Source organism: Sceloporus undulatus, chromosome 1 (assembly GCF_019175285.1).
Source record: "Sceloporus undulatus isolate JIND9_A2432 ecotype Alabama chromosome 1, SceUnd_v1.1, whole genome shotgun sequence".
Lineage (NCBI taxonomy): Eukaryota > Metazoa > Chordata > Lepidosauria > Squamata > Phrynosomatidae > Sceloporus > Sceloporus undulatus.
In genome coordinates, this window is record NC_056522.1 from 38,854,939 (window position 1) to 38,871,580 (window position 16,642).

Genomic DNA, 16,642 nt, shown 5'->3' on the forward strand with positions numbered 1-16,642 from the left:
GCATAACCTTGGACTTAAGAAAGCATGGACAGGGGAGCATCTAGGCCAAACTTTGTTGACTTCATTTCATTTTAAGTAGAGGAGTGGTTGAGTAGAATTATGACAGCATTCAAGGAGGAGGGGCAATCTTCAACTCAAGCCTCTTTATATCTTTTTTTAGTCATAGAATACTGTACATTGTTCAGTACAAACCTATTCCGCGCCTTATGTACATGGAATGTTAATCCTATTATTTTCCTTTTAGAGCAGATAAATGGGAAAGTGTGAGAGGCAACAATAAAGCTGGTAGAATAATTTACACAAGTAGCTTCTCTCCCCCCCCCCCCCCCCCCCAGATATAACACAGATGGGCTTTATGTTAAACGGAGGCATTTTGAAACAAATGTGTTTTGGTGCCAAGGAGAAAGGGCAAGAGGCTGCTATTTGTCTTAGGGCTGATGGGGAATGATGCCACATCAAACACAATCCCACATCCTGCGGGCATATCTCTGACTCCCCCTTTGTTTTCACTTGCATAGCTGTCACTATTTCCAGTACATAAGCAAAAGTTCACCCACTCCCACTTCCCTTGGGCTAGATCAAGTGAATATTTTTTTTAAGAAATAATATTTCTCAGAAAGACAAAATGCTAATTTTATTTTATTTTTAACCTGAGGACTGAATATATAACACATGAAGATGTACATAAGTCAAATAGGGGCCAATATACCTTTGTTAATTAAAAGTGATGGACTTCTAACAGTTATATATTGCAACGAGACTTTTGAACTCACAGAAACTGTACCGTCTAATGCCAGGAAGAAAAACTGATCAACAGTGTGTAAAATATTCACAAAGGAAAAATACATTATAGATTCTTCTGCTCACACTAATACATTTTCTTTATTAGAAGATAATTCACAACAAAGCTCTTAAACAATCTATCTCTTTTTTTTTGTAAACATATATCAGTTTACACCAACAACACATGTTGTTGCTGTTTTATCATGTTTTCTTTCTTGCAATTACAAGACATGCATCAAGGCACAGGTCATTTTAGGACATCAAAGCAGGTCTTGATAATCTGAACTGAGCTTTTCCAGTATACCGTATGGTTAAGAGGGACAAATGGCCACCTATAGTTAAGTTGGTAACTGCTGTTGTTTCAAAAGAAATTCAAAGTAAATGCAATTGAAACCCAGTCTCTAGATGGCCATTACATGCACCTAAAATCAAGTTCCCTAACAGCCATTCAGAGCAGTGCAAGAATATGCTGGAATAGGCATCATTCATTAAAAATGATCATTGCTGCTTAAATATTTTATTACATGATAAATATAAATATATTGAGATGATTTCAGTATATGTGTGTGCATTTATTCTTAGAAATCCTTAAAAGCCTTTGCTCTCCTGCTCCTTCCAGTTTTTGAAGGCAATAGTAAGTTATCTCTCATCACAATCATTTCTGTTTTCTACTTGGCAGAGTAATAATATTAGACTGTTAAAGAAATTTACCTTGACAATCTATGATACATTGGAGGTGGGGGGGATTTCCCCCCACCCCATTTTTTTGGTAAGAAGAACTTGCTATGAAGAATATTATTAAATATGCTGTCCCCTCCATGGCCTCAAAAACATAGGCTGTGATAACAGTTTTATTTACAAATACTTAAGGTTGCTTATAGCTTTTGAGAGCATGCCTCAAAATCTTTTGTAACACATTCTGTGCATGCATTTGCTTTTGACCTGAATACACAGTACCTGCCTCTTCATTGAATAGGACATACAGGATTATGTTTCTTTAAAGGTTCAGGGTTAAACCAGGCATGGTCATACATACGTGGGTGATGCTTAAAATGTAAGGATTCAGATAGAGACTACAACATGGGTGGCTGCGGGTAGCTTAATCACTGACTTACACATTGCTCTTTGTAAATTTCCTTGAATCTGTTATTAGAAATGGAAGCAAACACCTCTGGACTTAAACTGTTAAGCCCCTGAATTTTCTCTTGCCCGGATGATAACAACTGAGGGGGCCAGGTGGAGGGCTGAAATCATGGGCAAAAGATTATACAGTTCTTGTATGTGACAGACCTGGTCTCACTCCAGACAAGTTATGGTTGATTTTTGTAAAGAGAAATATCAGGAGATCTAACTGCTGAACTTCTGTTTTACTATACAGTCATTTTGCTGTTGGTGTGTGCCTTCAAGTAATTTCCGACTTGTGATGACTCTAAGGCAAACCTATTGTGGTATTTTGTTTTGTTTTGTTTTATGACAAGTTTCTTCAGAGGTGGTTTTGCCATTGCCATCCTCTGAGCCTGAGAGAGTGTGACTTGCCCAAGGTCACCCAGTGGAGTTTACATGGCCAAGCAGGGATTCAAACCCTGGTGTCCAGAGTCATACACCAATGCTCAACCTCCTGTTGCTGTTGCATGCCTTCAAGTTGTTTCCAACTTATGGCTACCCTATTATGGGGATTTATGGGGGTTAACCACTAGTATCCATATAGCTGCAATAGTGGGGAGAGACAGGGGAAGGAGAGACAAAGCCTATGTCTGGGTCCACCTTCACTGTGGAGACCTCTGGTGGCAATTCTGTCCTGTTTTATGCATGCACTGGAGAAACACAGGAAAGCCTGCTGTGTTTGTATATAGACATGCTCTGCGGTTTGGAATATTGATCAGAGACTGGAAGAGACCCCCAGCAAGGTGCAGTGGTTTGTGCATTGTTCAGAGACACTGGGAGACCAGGGTTCAAATCTACGATTGGCTATGGAAACCCACTGGGTGACCTTGGGCTAGTCACACTTTCTCAGCCTCAGAGGAAGGTAGGGGCAACCTCCCTCTGAACAAATTCTGCCAAGAAAACACCAAGACATGCTGACCTTAGCGTCACCATAAATCAGAAATGACTTGAAGGTACATTACAATAAAGACTTGCCTTAGCAACCCTGACAGCTGAGGGATTCTTGTATAATGCTAATCCAAAAAGTAACTTTTCTAAACTCTGATACTGATTGCACTGTATCTGCTCTAATTGGCAGCAACCCTCCAGGGTCTCAGCATTTACATTGTAGTATATAGTTTTGCTGATCTTAGTAACAAGGAACTAGCAGCGGTAGAGGGCTAGCAACTGAATTAATAGTGTTGTCCACATTTACATCACTTGAAATCTTGTATTCCATTAGAAAGGGAATGGTAAAGCCTGCATATTGTTACCCTTTGTGTTTTAATCAGCTACCAAGCTCTTGATGTTGACTTACAAGGAATCATGAGGAATAAACAACAACAAAAAAAACAGAGCTATTTCTCTCCTGTCTCAATTCTGATTAATTATCAAATGAACTTATGGTATACCATCCAATTAGTGAACATGCATCAGTTCCTCAGTTAACAAATGAGTCCGGCCAGCCACTAAAAGAGATCTCAAGAATTTCAAATGACAGCAAAGCATAAGTAATTAAAGATAGCAACTGTAGATACACAGACAGATGCTAATACACAGAAAATATCTCTGCCATTACTGGCAGAATAAAAAGTATAAATGAGAAATCCATAGCAATTGCTGGATAAAAAGAGCCAGGCAAATCTATTATAATTTCAGCTAGGCACATATATCCTGATTCTCCAAACAAAAAGTGTTTCTCCTTTCAAGGGCTGTTGGCCTTCGGGAAGAGTCAGTTGCTAGTTATAGGCAATGTTGCATGGAGTTTTTTCTAATGGAAGGCTGAATAAAAGCCCAAAGAAGGCAGGTCTGTAGAGCTCCTAACCCACCCACCCCCATCTCTGTGTGTGTGTGTGTGTGTGTGTGTGTGTGTGTGTGAGAGAGAGAGAGAGAGAGAGAGAGAGAGGAGGGAAGGAGGGAGACACACAGACAGATGGACAAACAGCCCACATGAAATAAAACTGAGACCAGCAGGCTTCTCTAAACAGTACAGTCAGCCCTCCACATTTCTGGCTTTGACTTTTGTGAATTTGATTGATGATCAGCCATGAAATGACAAGACCAGGCATGTATATATGGGAAAATAAAAGGCCATTTATTTTATCTATTCAAAAACTAATAAACTTGACTTTTTGGGAAACTACAAGAAGGGGGAGCATCCTGGTGCAGGTCCAGCTAGAGAACCTGGTGTCACCATGTGACCAAAACCCTCCCGCCTACCCTTGAGCCCCGAGGTAAATCCAAAATATTGGTTGAGTCCTTGGTCCAACCTATTGGGAGGCAAACGTAAGGCACTCTCTCCCAAACTCCCACAAGTTTATAAGAGAGAGCAAACTCCCTATGTCGGCCCCAGAGGCAGGCTCCTTTCCACCAAGCCAATTTTCCAAGTCCCAATATGAACAGTATGTGGTAAGCAAAAAAAATATTATCCCCTGTACAGGGATAAAAATTCCTACCCAGTCCTGCAGTGACCAGCTAAGCTCTCAATGGATATTGAGCAGGAGAGGTGGGTCATGCTTCAAAGAGAAGGAATGGCTGTATAGGGGGCAACCAACATAAAAAGCCACTGTGTTCCACCTGCTATCACATACCCCTGTCTTGGCTAATCAGCCAAGCCCCAATTATCCTGGTCTCTAATCATGAAGACCACCAAAGCGTACCTTCCCTTAAGCGGCTGAGCTGCTTAAGTCATGTCCGAATTGTTTGTGTATTTGATTAATATGTTCTCTCTGGGAATCTCTAGGTCCTCCAGCACGATTCTGCCAGAGGCTGACCACACTGTCCCATTGGAGGACCTAGAGATTCCTAGAGAAAACACTTCTCTAGGCATTTGTAAGTCCTCCAATGCAATTCACATTCTGATTTTAGAGGCTGCATTTTCCTTTTGTATTTCTTTTATAAAACTCATGTGGGTTGATTGGGAGTAAATACATAAGTTCACGCTGGAAAAAGAATAAGACTTTTAAAAAAGGATTATGCTTTAATGTATTTGCTTTAATATATTCCTACATAACCCAAACAGTGCCACCCATGCAGGAATTATCAGAAAGCTTAGCCTTAGAAGAATCTGAAAGTACTGGGGGGGGGGGGGTTGAGAAGAAAGGATTGAGTATGCTCAGTGACTGTAGAGCTAACTGACTGTTGAAATGCAGACAGAACAACAATAACAACAACAATGATATTATCATGGTGAATGGAATCTGGGAGGAAAGCAGCTCTCACTGGAACTTTCTAGGTGACTAGAATGCCAAAGATTGCATTCTACCTTTTTTACAGATAAAACCTGTAGCTATATCTACCTGCAGTATCCACACATCTATTATTTACAGTGTAAATTTGGAAGACATTCTGCTCTAGGAATTTTACTATGAAATGATTTAAAGTTTCTTTCAAAATGAAAGCTGGCTGGTGTTTGAAAATGAGGCACTGGACAAAACTGACATTTGGTCTGATTTAACAGTGCTTTCCCTCTGTATTGTTACTGGTTCCAAATTATTTTTGTAAAAATGTTTACATAAGAAAAAGAAACATTAAAAACTATCTTTATGTTCCAGCAAAAATCGTAATGTTCCTATCAAAGCTTTAAAAAAATGATTTTATTTCAGGTAGTGCAACTAATTTTTAAAGTTAAATAGATTTAGGCTGTCAGTTTTCAGTCATACTGTGCCATCAGCATGTAGCAACTGCTGTAGCCAACATGAAGTTTGCAACAGTAAATTTTATTATAGACTGGTAATTGAATTGAACAGGTTTCCATTTGAATAGATTTCCTCCAGCATGATCTCTGACATGCTGCATGGGATTAAAATCTTTGTCTATACATTTAAAAACACATCTGAGAAGCCATCAGTCAATCCTGCATCACTCTAATATATCTAAGATTAGTATAGCAAGAATAGACTTGGCTTTTCTTCACCACATCCTTCCACTAATTTAGGTGGTAGAAAAACATCAGAAATAAAGTTACATACTTTTAACTTAAAGAAGTGTGTGTGTGTGTGTGTGTGTGTGTGAGAGAGAGAGAGAGAGAGTGATTTCATTACAGTAAAATACTGTATTTCAACAAATATATCCTCAAAATCCCATCTATCACATTTATAGAAGTAGTGGGGAAAATGGAAATATGGCACTGTGTCTTGATGTATTCAAAAGCTCCACCTCAACCTGAATGTGAAAGGTGCAAAGTTGGAGCCAAGGACTGAAAAAGAAATAAGGATCACCACCTGTTAGCCTCTGAAACTGACCCCTAGGAATGATAGTTGGGTCACATTAATAAAGATTAAGATATGATGACAATATCCTCAGCCTGATAGGATGGATAGTGGCAGTCTCCTTGTTTGCTACTAGCATCTGAATATTAAGATTAACTACAAAGCACAAATGATACGGACAAATTATCTTTTAACCTATAAATTGTGGCAAACCCTAGTAAAGTAGAGTTCAGGCCAAAACAGATATGATGCTGAAGATTCAATTCACTGGTTAAATTTATTTTTTTACTTTAGATGTTTAAGTAATTATGAGTGCTACAAACTTTGACTGGAGCAGTTGCATCTGAGGAGTAAGATCGCCAGTTCAGGAGTATTTTAGGGCCCAAACATGGCACCTAGAAATGTTGATATCACAAGGTGATGTCATTAAGGATGACAAATGAACCAGTTTCTCAGCGCATCTCATTAAAATAAACAACACAAAGTGTAAGACATGAGAAAATGCTTTTCTGGTTGGAAATTAAGTACTCCATGTTTTGCTTTGGAAAGGGAAAAAATAATCAAAACACATCTTCACATTCAGTAATATTTAAGATTTGGTTCTTGTTTTGACTCCAAGTCTGTGTAGATATGACCATCCAGATTGCAACTTCTATAAATCTTCACCATTGGCTATGATGACTACGGTTAATACCCACCTCTGATTTATACAAATACAGGCTGAGAATGGGTGGATGCACAATCAAACACTCCAAAAGTCACACATTCTACATCCAACCTATAGTAAGTTGGACAACCAGGTGAAAAAGAGGACTCTTTCACCTTTGTTATGCAGGCACTGGAGTGGTAGTGAGCTGTTGGGTGAGCAGATCAGGGATGCTAAACTGCCTGCCCTGCAATTTCATGCAACATTTCTGTCTTCAGATGTGATGGATGCTGCTACCCATCATTAGCATTCTCTATGTGAGAAGATTGGGGGGTGCCATTTTCTCCTTCACCTAGCCAACCAAAAGTCTTGAGGCAGCCCAGGGTACAAGACTGTTATCCTTTTTTTTTTTTTTTTTTTTTTTTTGCATTTGGGCACTCAGCTAGGGATGGTGGCAGTGATCTAACTCACCTCTCAAACTCAAACTGCAATCTTTCCTCAAATATAGACATTCATTTTCCCAGTTCTGATTTTAATACTTTTGAAAGCACTAATTTGATCACAAAGGCGCGGTACAGAGCACCAAAAAGAGGCGCCTCCACGGTGCCTCTTTTTGCTCTGCAGGAGTGCTGCAGCAACCAAATTGTGCGGTGCTGCTGTGGAGCAAAAAAGGAGCACCCAGAAGCGTCAGAACCAGTGCGGTGACATCACAGCTGCACCGCCCTGTTTGGAAGCGGCGCAGCTGGGATGTCACCATTACGCGCTCCGTCTGGTGGGCGTGCAGCAGCTGTGGTGCATCCATGAAGTGCGAGGGTTGCCAGGCGTGTGGGTGCTCCGCCCACCAGGCAACCCTCACACGTGACGAGGGCGCCACAAAGGCCCATCTGTTCTGGGCCAAAGTCATACTAAAGAAAGTTTTCAGTGAAAAAATACAGTTCCCCAAACTAAACTAACTGACCACTTCTTTTCTTCTTCCTTCCTTCTTTTCTTCCTTCCTTCCTTCCTTCCTTTCCAAACAGGAGTGTGGTATTCTTTCTTACCCCCAAAATAATAATCTATGATCCTAAGAATGCTACAAATATTCACCATGTATTTCTGGTGGATGCCCGACATGCTAACTAAAGTCCAAAACACACTGCAGAAATAATCCAGTTTGAGACCACTTGAGCTGCCCTGGCTTGATGCTAGGCAATTCTGGGAACTCTAGTTTTAAGAGCCATTGTGTCTTCTCTGTCAGAGAGCTCTAGTGTCACCATAAACTGCAATTCCCAGAATTCCCTAGCACTGACCCAGGACAATTAAAGCAGTCTCAGATTGGATTATTTCTGCAGTGTGTTTTGAACTTAGTAGAACTTTTAACAAAGCCAAGACTCCAACGTGTCCCAAGCATGGTTTGAAGGTTTTCATAGCAACTGGCAGGGAGGGGATAAAAGTTGATGAGGGAAGAAGGAAAAAAGCAGAAGACCTATAGGCAGATGAAGAAATAGGATAAAAGAAAGGGATAGAAAAGGAAGGAGAAGATAAATGTAGTCAGAAGAATGGAAGAAGGGGGGAAGGTGAAGGAAGAGGAGTAGGAAAGAAGAAAGAAAAGAGAGAGAGAGAGAGAGAGACTGCGTGGCTCAGCAGGCTCAGGTTATTTTGGGTCTCTCCTAGTGCAAAAATGTATACTGTGACTCTTTTCCCCCTGCTGTCATGCAGTTGTAGTGCTGTAACACACGCAAACCTCCCACTCAGAAATCTGTTTTGGTTTATTCATCCTGAAAGCTGTTCCTTCTACATCTTGGCTCTGCTGATATACACATGCACACATGCGCACACATGCACACAGAGGGAGAGCCACTGCTGCTGCTGCATTTCAAGAAAAAAAAGAAGATAAAAATGCAAAGAATTGCACAGAAGGAACATGTGCCCAGAAAAACTTTCAAAAATTGGGTTCTGGTTGTCTGTGTGTCAAAGAGGAAGTAGGAATGGTAGTGAACACACTGTATTTTTCCAAGCATCATCATCATCCTCTAAGAGTTTTCTTCCCTTACCTATCAGCCCGATGAAAAGAGAATCTGCCTGGGTCTCTGGAAAAAGGACCCTTATGGTGGTTGCAACCAAGTTGTTGTTGTGAAATGATCACATTCTAATGGTGCTTTAGATGTGATGTTTAATGCTTCTGTCATTTCCATAGTCTAAACTGCTGTGCTTTTTCTACTGTACTGTATTTGCCTGTTTTGTAGTGTCAGGAAATGCAACCAAAATGGTGAAGGGAAACCATGAACCTATGAGGAGAGAGGGAGCTGGGTATGTTTACCCTGGAGAAGAGAACATTAAGAGGTGAGATGATAACCCTGTTTAAATATTTGAAGGGATGTCATATTGAAGTTGGAGTAAGTTTGTTTTCTGCTGCTCCAGAGAATAGGACTCAGAACAATGGATGCAAGCTACAGGAAAAGAGATTCCACGTAAACATTACAAGGAACTTCCTGACAGCAAGAGCTGTTTGACAGTGGAACACACTCCCTCGTAGTGTGGTGGAGTTTCCTTCTTTGGAGATTTTTAAAGAGGCTGGATGGCCATCTGTCAGAAGTGCTTTGATTCTGAGTTCCTGCATGGTAGAGGGTTGGACAGGATGGCTTTTGATGTATATTCCAGTTCTATGAATCTATAATTCTATGATACTAAGGCAAAAGTTTCCTTTATTAAACAAAGCAAAATAGGAAAGGCCGGTATAAATGACTTGGTGAAAGATCAATGTTGATCACATTCACAAACCTAGAGTTCATATAAACCTTACCTGCCAGATGAGAGTTTTAAAAAAGCCTGCTACAAGAAAGAAAGAAAGAAAGAAAGAAAGAAAGCTGACATGAACCAGCCCTGAAAACAGCTTTCTATTCCAATTGGCCAAATATGCTAAGTGTTACTGTCTATATGAAAAGGAGCTATATTCAAGTATGCTTTTCATGTTTGAGTTCATCTAGGTACCATTAAAGTGTTTTGTACTAGGGTTTTGTAGTGTGAAGCAAATTAGGTTTTCCACATGGAAGAAACCCTGTCCAAATCCAGATTTTATAATAGCCAAATCCTGTATCTCTTCGTAAAGCAAAATCCCCACTGAATTAGACAGGAATTTTTCCCGAATAAGACTAAAGGCTGCAGGCTTTGGCTCGCAGGATCATAGTGCCTGCCAAAGCAACCACACAGAGAATGAGGTTTATTCTTAGTAAGTATAATCCAATAAGAATATTGTCTGTAGGTGTGTGATAGGCCTAATTTTTCCTGCCATCTCTCTGTCAGCCCAGGTTCTTTTGGGAACAGCAGCTGTTGGTATACTGGTCACTCAAGGAAAACGCAACTTTCTGAATGGAAAATCAATTTATATTTTGCTACAAACTACACTTTAAAGCAACTGCACAACACCTATCAGGATCAGTTTGAACAACGCATAGGATTTCTCTTTATAAATTTGTGACATGTGCTATAACAGCACCTGATTTAACTGAACTGCAATTTCATAAAAATGTAATATAAATCCAGTATGTTTATTTAGTTATGTTATAGTTCTTCAAATATTTATGTGGGAAAGTTCCATTGAACTCAGTGGAACTTACTGCTGGCTAGACATGTATGGAATTGCCCTGTTAAAATCTTTATCCTCCTGCTTCAACTGAATATTTGAAATTACATATTAAATCATGAGGTGGATTGGAATGAGCAAATATGGAATCTTCCCAGGAGAACACTGGCCTTGAGTTGCTGTGTCAAGAACCACAGCTGACTTCCACACTGACTAAAGGTAGTTTTCAGTAGCAATATGGCCGTACAAACTTTGTTTAAAAAATGTAAGATGTAGCCCCCATTACTTGTGAGTCCCACATCTGAAAAGGTTGAAAAGAGATGAATGAACAGGAGATGCGTGACTCATCTGCTGAAGAAAGACTGCATAAGATGGATATAAATAAGGCTATCATGTATGATATATCTTTTTATATATCCCCAACTACCAAACAATAGGGAGATATGTGGACATCCATGCATATGTTCAGTTTCTTAATATATGAGGACTACATGGACTTTTTGATCTAATTTTGCTGATGTCAGTTCACTTAGTAGGTAGGCTGGAGACATATAATGGAGTTCTTTACTGAGGGTATATGAGGTGAATACAGACAATCCACAAGATAGAAGAATCACAAAGAGAGTAATCAGAGAACTTTGGTTTTCTTGTATTGTGGCACGCTGATGTAGTTTACACTTTTTGGATCTAATCCAAAAAGCCCTATATAGCTTGAACCTTAAGGATGTTAGTAATAGGTGTGCATTTTCCTATACATTCCTACTTAACAACATCAGGTAAAGTCCTGATTTGGTTACCTCCACTGCTGGAGGATCAGCATGTGTGGATATGTGAAAAGCTTTGCAATCAATTCAGCTGAAATACTGAATAACAAATGGAGCTGGGCTGATTCAGACTGATTTGTATCAGCTCTGTAATGACTCAGTTTGGCCCAATTCAGTTCTGGGGTGGAATGGCACAGTCCTAAGTCAGTCAGATCAATCTAGACAATAAAAATAAATGGGAAAAAGCCACACTGTTTTGTTTTAAATTCCACATTGTTTAATTGTATTTTAAGGGGGGGTGGGTTGAGGCTTCGGACTGTATATTTTAAACTTGTAAGCCACCTCGATTACATTTTGTAGAGAGGCGGGATATAAATACATTATTATTATTATTATTATTATTATTATTCAACATGACCATATAGGAAAACACCAAAGTGGTGTGATGGAGAGTGAGGGATGGGTTGGCCTTTTCTCCCCAACAGCTCTAATGTGCAATTTGGGTTACAATCTCACCAGCATTTTCCAATCATAGTTCATATGGGGAACGATCATATGAGCTCATTGAAGGTATATAATCAATTATGTCCTCAGGTGTCTTTTCATTCATTTTTTTTTTGATTTACTGTTAGCAGCAGATTATGAGAGCTATGGTGGGGTTGGGCAGTTGTTGGTTATCATCTCAGTTGTTATCTATGAATCTTTACCTTTTTTATTAGCCTTTGTCTTACTGAATAACCAAGCTTCTATTTATCTTTCTGGTTAATTTGCTTATTTACAAGGCAGTGTGTTTTGAGTAGCACAACATATTCTGTCCCCGATCCCAATTGTCTCTAGTTGTTGTTAGGAGCTGGAGAGGCGGGATACAAATAATAATAATTGGATGGAAAGCAGACAGGTTGAGTCACCACAGAAAAAGCAAGGCATTGATGGTGCCACCTGCATACAGCCATACTGAAGTCAAAACATCCACATCATTGTCCACAGACTTATATGAACTTGAGATCCTACAATATTTCATATCTGTGGTGGGGGCTGAACCAAACACCCACCAATATGGAGGGGTGACTGTAGTTATAAACAGATATAGCTTATTTTAGTTTTCCAGTGCATGTCCATAGATGAAGATCGGCAATTAAGATTCCAGAACTGAAATTTGATTCTGAATTTGATTTGGCTTCTGGCTCCTGATCAAATTGGATTTAAACTAAAGCCAATGGATTCTCAATTGGATCAGTATCTCCTTATGCAGCCCTACATACCAAAGTGACAATGGTATAATGGTGCAGATATCAAAGGGATGGAGAGGCTTTTCTGATTATAAAAGGTTATTACATCATTGACTATTTCCTAGCCTTATCTTTTCCCTTGAAACTTAGCTGAAACTATCACAGTAGCTGCAGGTAGAGGAATGCATTTTTCACAGCAACAACATATTGCTGTGAGATACCCCTATTGTGAGCTACCCTATTGTGCAGATAAGTCCATTTGACTTTACAAAACACTTGCTTTAGGAGCTGCATCTTAGAGGTATAGTATCTACTATATTAAGGGAAGTGATAGTGCCACTCTGTTCTGCTTTAGTCAGGCCTCACCTGGAATACTGTGTCTAGTTCTAGGCACCACAATTCAAAAAGGATATTGAGAAGCTGGAGCATGTCCAGAGAAGGGCAACCAAAATGTGAAGGGTCTGGAAACCATACCTTATGAGGAGAGGAAGCTGGCTATATTTAGCCTGGAGAAGAGAAGGCTAAGAGTTGAGATGATAGCCCTGTTTAAATATTTGAAGCTGCTCCAGAGGATAGGATCCAGAGCAATGGATTCATACTATAGGAAAAGAGATTCCACCTCAACATTAGGAAGAATTTCCTAACTGTAAGAGCTGCTTGGCAAAGGAACACATTCTCTTGGAGAGTGTTGGAGTCTCCTACTTTGGAGGTCTTTAAACAGAGGCTGGATGGCCATCTGTCAGGAGTGCTTTGATTCTGAGCTCCTGCATGGTGGGGGTTGGACTAGTTGGCCCTTGTGGTCTCTTCCATCTCTATGATTTTATGACTTTTGTTAATGATGTGAATCATGTTGCCTGAAATTTCAGATTCTCCTTGGGGTGTATGTTTGTGGGGACTGATACAATGAACAGCTGACGTATAACAGCATAGCAGTATCTATCTTTTAGTGTTTCTCCCACAATGAATCCATTTTGACCACCCCATTTCAGATTTTTAGGTGATTAATTCAAACTAATTTATTTCACAAGGCTTTGGGATTACTAAAAAAAAAAACCAACTGGTTTTGGGTTAGTCTTGGTTATCCATCTGATTATACACTAGATTTGTAATTAGCTGTAAATTTGTATTTTTAAACAGCAATCAGTAATCACAATGTGCATTTTTGCACCCAACAAATTTCCCCTCTCATATGAGATTACATTGATGACTTGTTTTCCCCAAACTGAACTACAATTCTTAACAGTACAGTATTTGTAGAAAGTTATCTAAAAAGACATAGCCTTACCTTCTTTCAGCATGCCAACTTTTAGACACTTCATAAAACGACAAGCTTGGCAGGACTTACGTCTGCGTTTCGTAATCTCACATTCATTTGTTGCAGGGCAGCTGTACTCTATGTTACCTGTGGCAGTCAGGGTTCAGAAAAAGAAGAAGCCATTGAAAAATATTAGCTGTCAAGTTAGCTGTAATATCTTAAGAATGAACGAGTATGCAATAAAACATGAGATTGAACAATATCAGCAATTAAACATCAATTAGTTTCAGTATTTGTATCAGGTTTTGAGTGACTACTTTCATGTAAAACCAAACAGCAAAAATACACTTAATATATTGTGTCTTGATGATTGTAATGTGCTCCATGAGGGCTTGCCCTTCTGACTGCTTCAGAATTTGCAGTTAATTGTTGCCCAAGATCTTGTTCACCAAAATGTTCAATGGAGGCTTTATTCGTTGCCCCAAAGTCAAATTATGCTGCCAGCTAGTTTTACAAATGAAAGCCTCTCAGTGGTGGTGTCCCTCCTTTGCAACATTCTCCCCATGTGGTTTGGAAAGCTGGAGTGCCAAGCAGAAAAGGTTGCTTAAAATCATATTTATTTATGTGGCTCCTCCTTGGTCAGCAATAATTCCTTGATCATTAATTATTATTCATTGTTGAAATGTAAATATTTATTTTTTAAAAAATTGTTCTTAAATTGTTTTGAATTGTTTTAATATTGCTTTAAACATGTACTTAAATGTAAATTGCTTACAGATTTTATATGTTATATTATTGACCAAGCCACTTATTATACAGAGTAGTATACAAGTCCCATTAATAAATATAATAAATCCACTGAATACAAGTTGCTGGAGGAACACAGCATATGGGGTGTGGGGGAGATTTCCTGGCCACAGTTCATACTTTGTAGGCTTTTAAAGGAAATCTCTTTAGTCAAATTGGGAACTTCTTTAGCTAATATTGCACTTGCTGGACTCTCACTGTGATCCAAGAGGGGTTTTCGTATATTCTTACTCACTACTGTGTTCTTATCCAACAAGGGGAAATGAATTATTATTATTTTTTAATATAAGATGAGCTGTTCACTTAGGATCACACCTATCCTGAGAGTTATAATACTGATGTAGTTTGCAATGGCAGTACTTCATGGAAAGAATAAAAATGGTTTTTTACATCGAGTGCTGCCCCATCTCATTTTAAGGTATTTTGTTACTTTCTAACCCTTTCCCCTGGTGATTAAGTACATTAGTATCTTAATGAAAATGCATTCTGTTTATTGCTCTCTTGGGAAGTGGGAGGTCATCACACCAAATGCATAAATTGTCATCAGAGACAGTCCAGGCATAATTGCAATTTTGCTGCTCCACGTTTGCTGCACTAAGAGTCTGTGGAAGTCCCCTGAAAGATGCACAGATTCTCGTAATTAGTATAGAGTCTGCCTGGGACCACAGCATTGATGAAATATTTCAGAGTTAATCACACTTTGTAAACACTGATTTATATTGACTACCTTTCTCCAGACTGATGTCTCCTCATTAAATATCACATTAGCAGATTGGAGGATTGTACAAAGATTCAAATCCTTGGCAATCCAACAAGGAATAATGCTACATACATTGCTCATATGTGCTCCAGAACAGCTCTCTCTCTCTCTCTTTCTTTCTCTCTCTCTCCCTCTATATACACACACACACACATACACACACACACGAAATAAAGAGGGCCTTGCATGTTGTAACTTGGAAAACATGAACTGAGCAGAAACTGTGCTCTAAATCAGCATTCTGACTTGATAAGGAAAAAAATGAAAAATAATTGTCAGAAACAATTTCATTTATGAAAATTAGCTAAGTCTATCATATAGGTAAAATGGGTAGACAGTACAGTCCAATGAATATGCATCCACAACACCAGAAAAAGCAGAGGAGTTCCCCAGACAAACAAAATTGTCTCCTAGTAGCTCCCTCAGAACTTGTATCATTGCACCTCTGCTTATTTGAATGAAAGCTATTTCTCACATACAAATTGTTAAGTGAATCAGATGCTGGAAATTGAGGTTGCATTCTTAAGCATGCCTGCTTGACATTTAACTCCATCAGTATCAATAGGAGATTGAGGGAAATGCTAAGAATATGAAATATACAATTATTTTCCTTTCAGTTATCTAATAAATTAGGCAAAATTTGCCTTCTTGTTGCAATTGTGTACTGTAGATCCACAGAAAAGAATTATCCCTATTCCGTTAGGCCCCTGAATTTTTTTAGTCCCCTCAATGGAAATGTACTGTTTTCTCTAGTTTGCTGAAACTTAAGTTAATTTGAAACACATCCTGAATATAAGTGTTCTTTTCTAGGCTGCACTAGATGTGACTTTCATCAAAACCATAACATTTGGAAGCAATTCTTTTTTTCTGCATTAATTCCAATTCTTTGAAGTATTTGAATTTACCAAGTTCTGCATGACATTCAGTTTTTCCTTAAATTTATGTTCACGCCCTTCATTTTGGTGAGTACGGCTAATCAAACCTCTAGCTTTACTAGTGAAACTAGCTGCTCACTCAAACTGAGTGTGTGCCAGAACCCCATGCACTTGCAAAAATGGTTAAACTGCCCCAGTATAGATTCAGAATATTTTTAAATGACCACAGTAAAAATGTGTGCAAAAATCTTATGCAATAAGGAATCCAGATGCTACTTTACAATTTAAATTACTTAGGTTTTGCCCAGTCTCTGAAAACACACATACATACCTATTCTTACTCAAACAGCCAGATAACTCTTTTAAACAACTGTACAGTTTTGCAGTGGTTCATGTTACATAAGCATTAATATAGCCAGTGATCATGACCTAATGACTAAATCTGCCTTGACTCTCATTACTGAAAGGTTGGACATAAATAAATAAAATAATAACAAGAATAATATCTGAAAGACCATATCGCTTTACACAAGCCAGCCCAAGTATTAAGACCAGCAGGGGAGGGCTTTCTCTCAGTTCCACAACCTTCGCAGGTGAGGACTTAGGA

At 39.0% G+C, this 16,642-nt stretch overlaps 1 protein-coding gene across 12 annotated transcripts in view; it reads right to left on the reverse strand.

The window, feature by feature from the left end:
* Positions 1-16,642, reverse strand: part of ESRRG (estrogen related receptor gamma) — a 612,697-nt gene that overhangs the window by 148,785 nt on the left and 447,270 nt on the right. For all 12 annotated transcript variants that reach the window (XM_042444949.1, XM_042444960.1, XM_042444954.1 and 9 more), the window contains one exon: positions 13,624-13,740. In XM_042444949.1, coding sequence (XP_042300883.1) covers positions 13,624-13,740 — 117 coding nt within the window. The remainder of the gene's footprint in view (positions 1-13,623; positions 13,741-16,642) is intronic.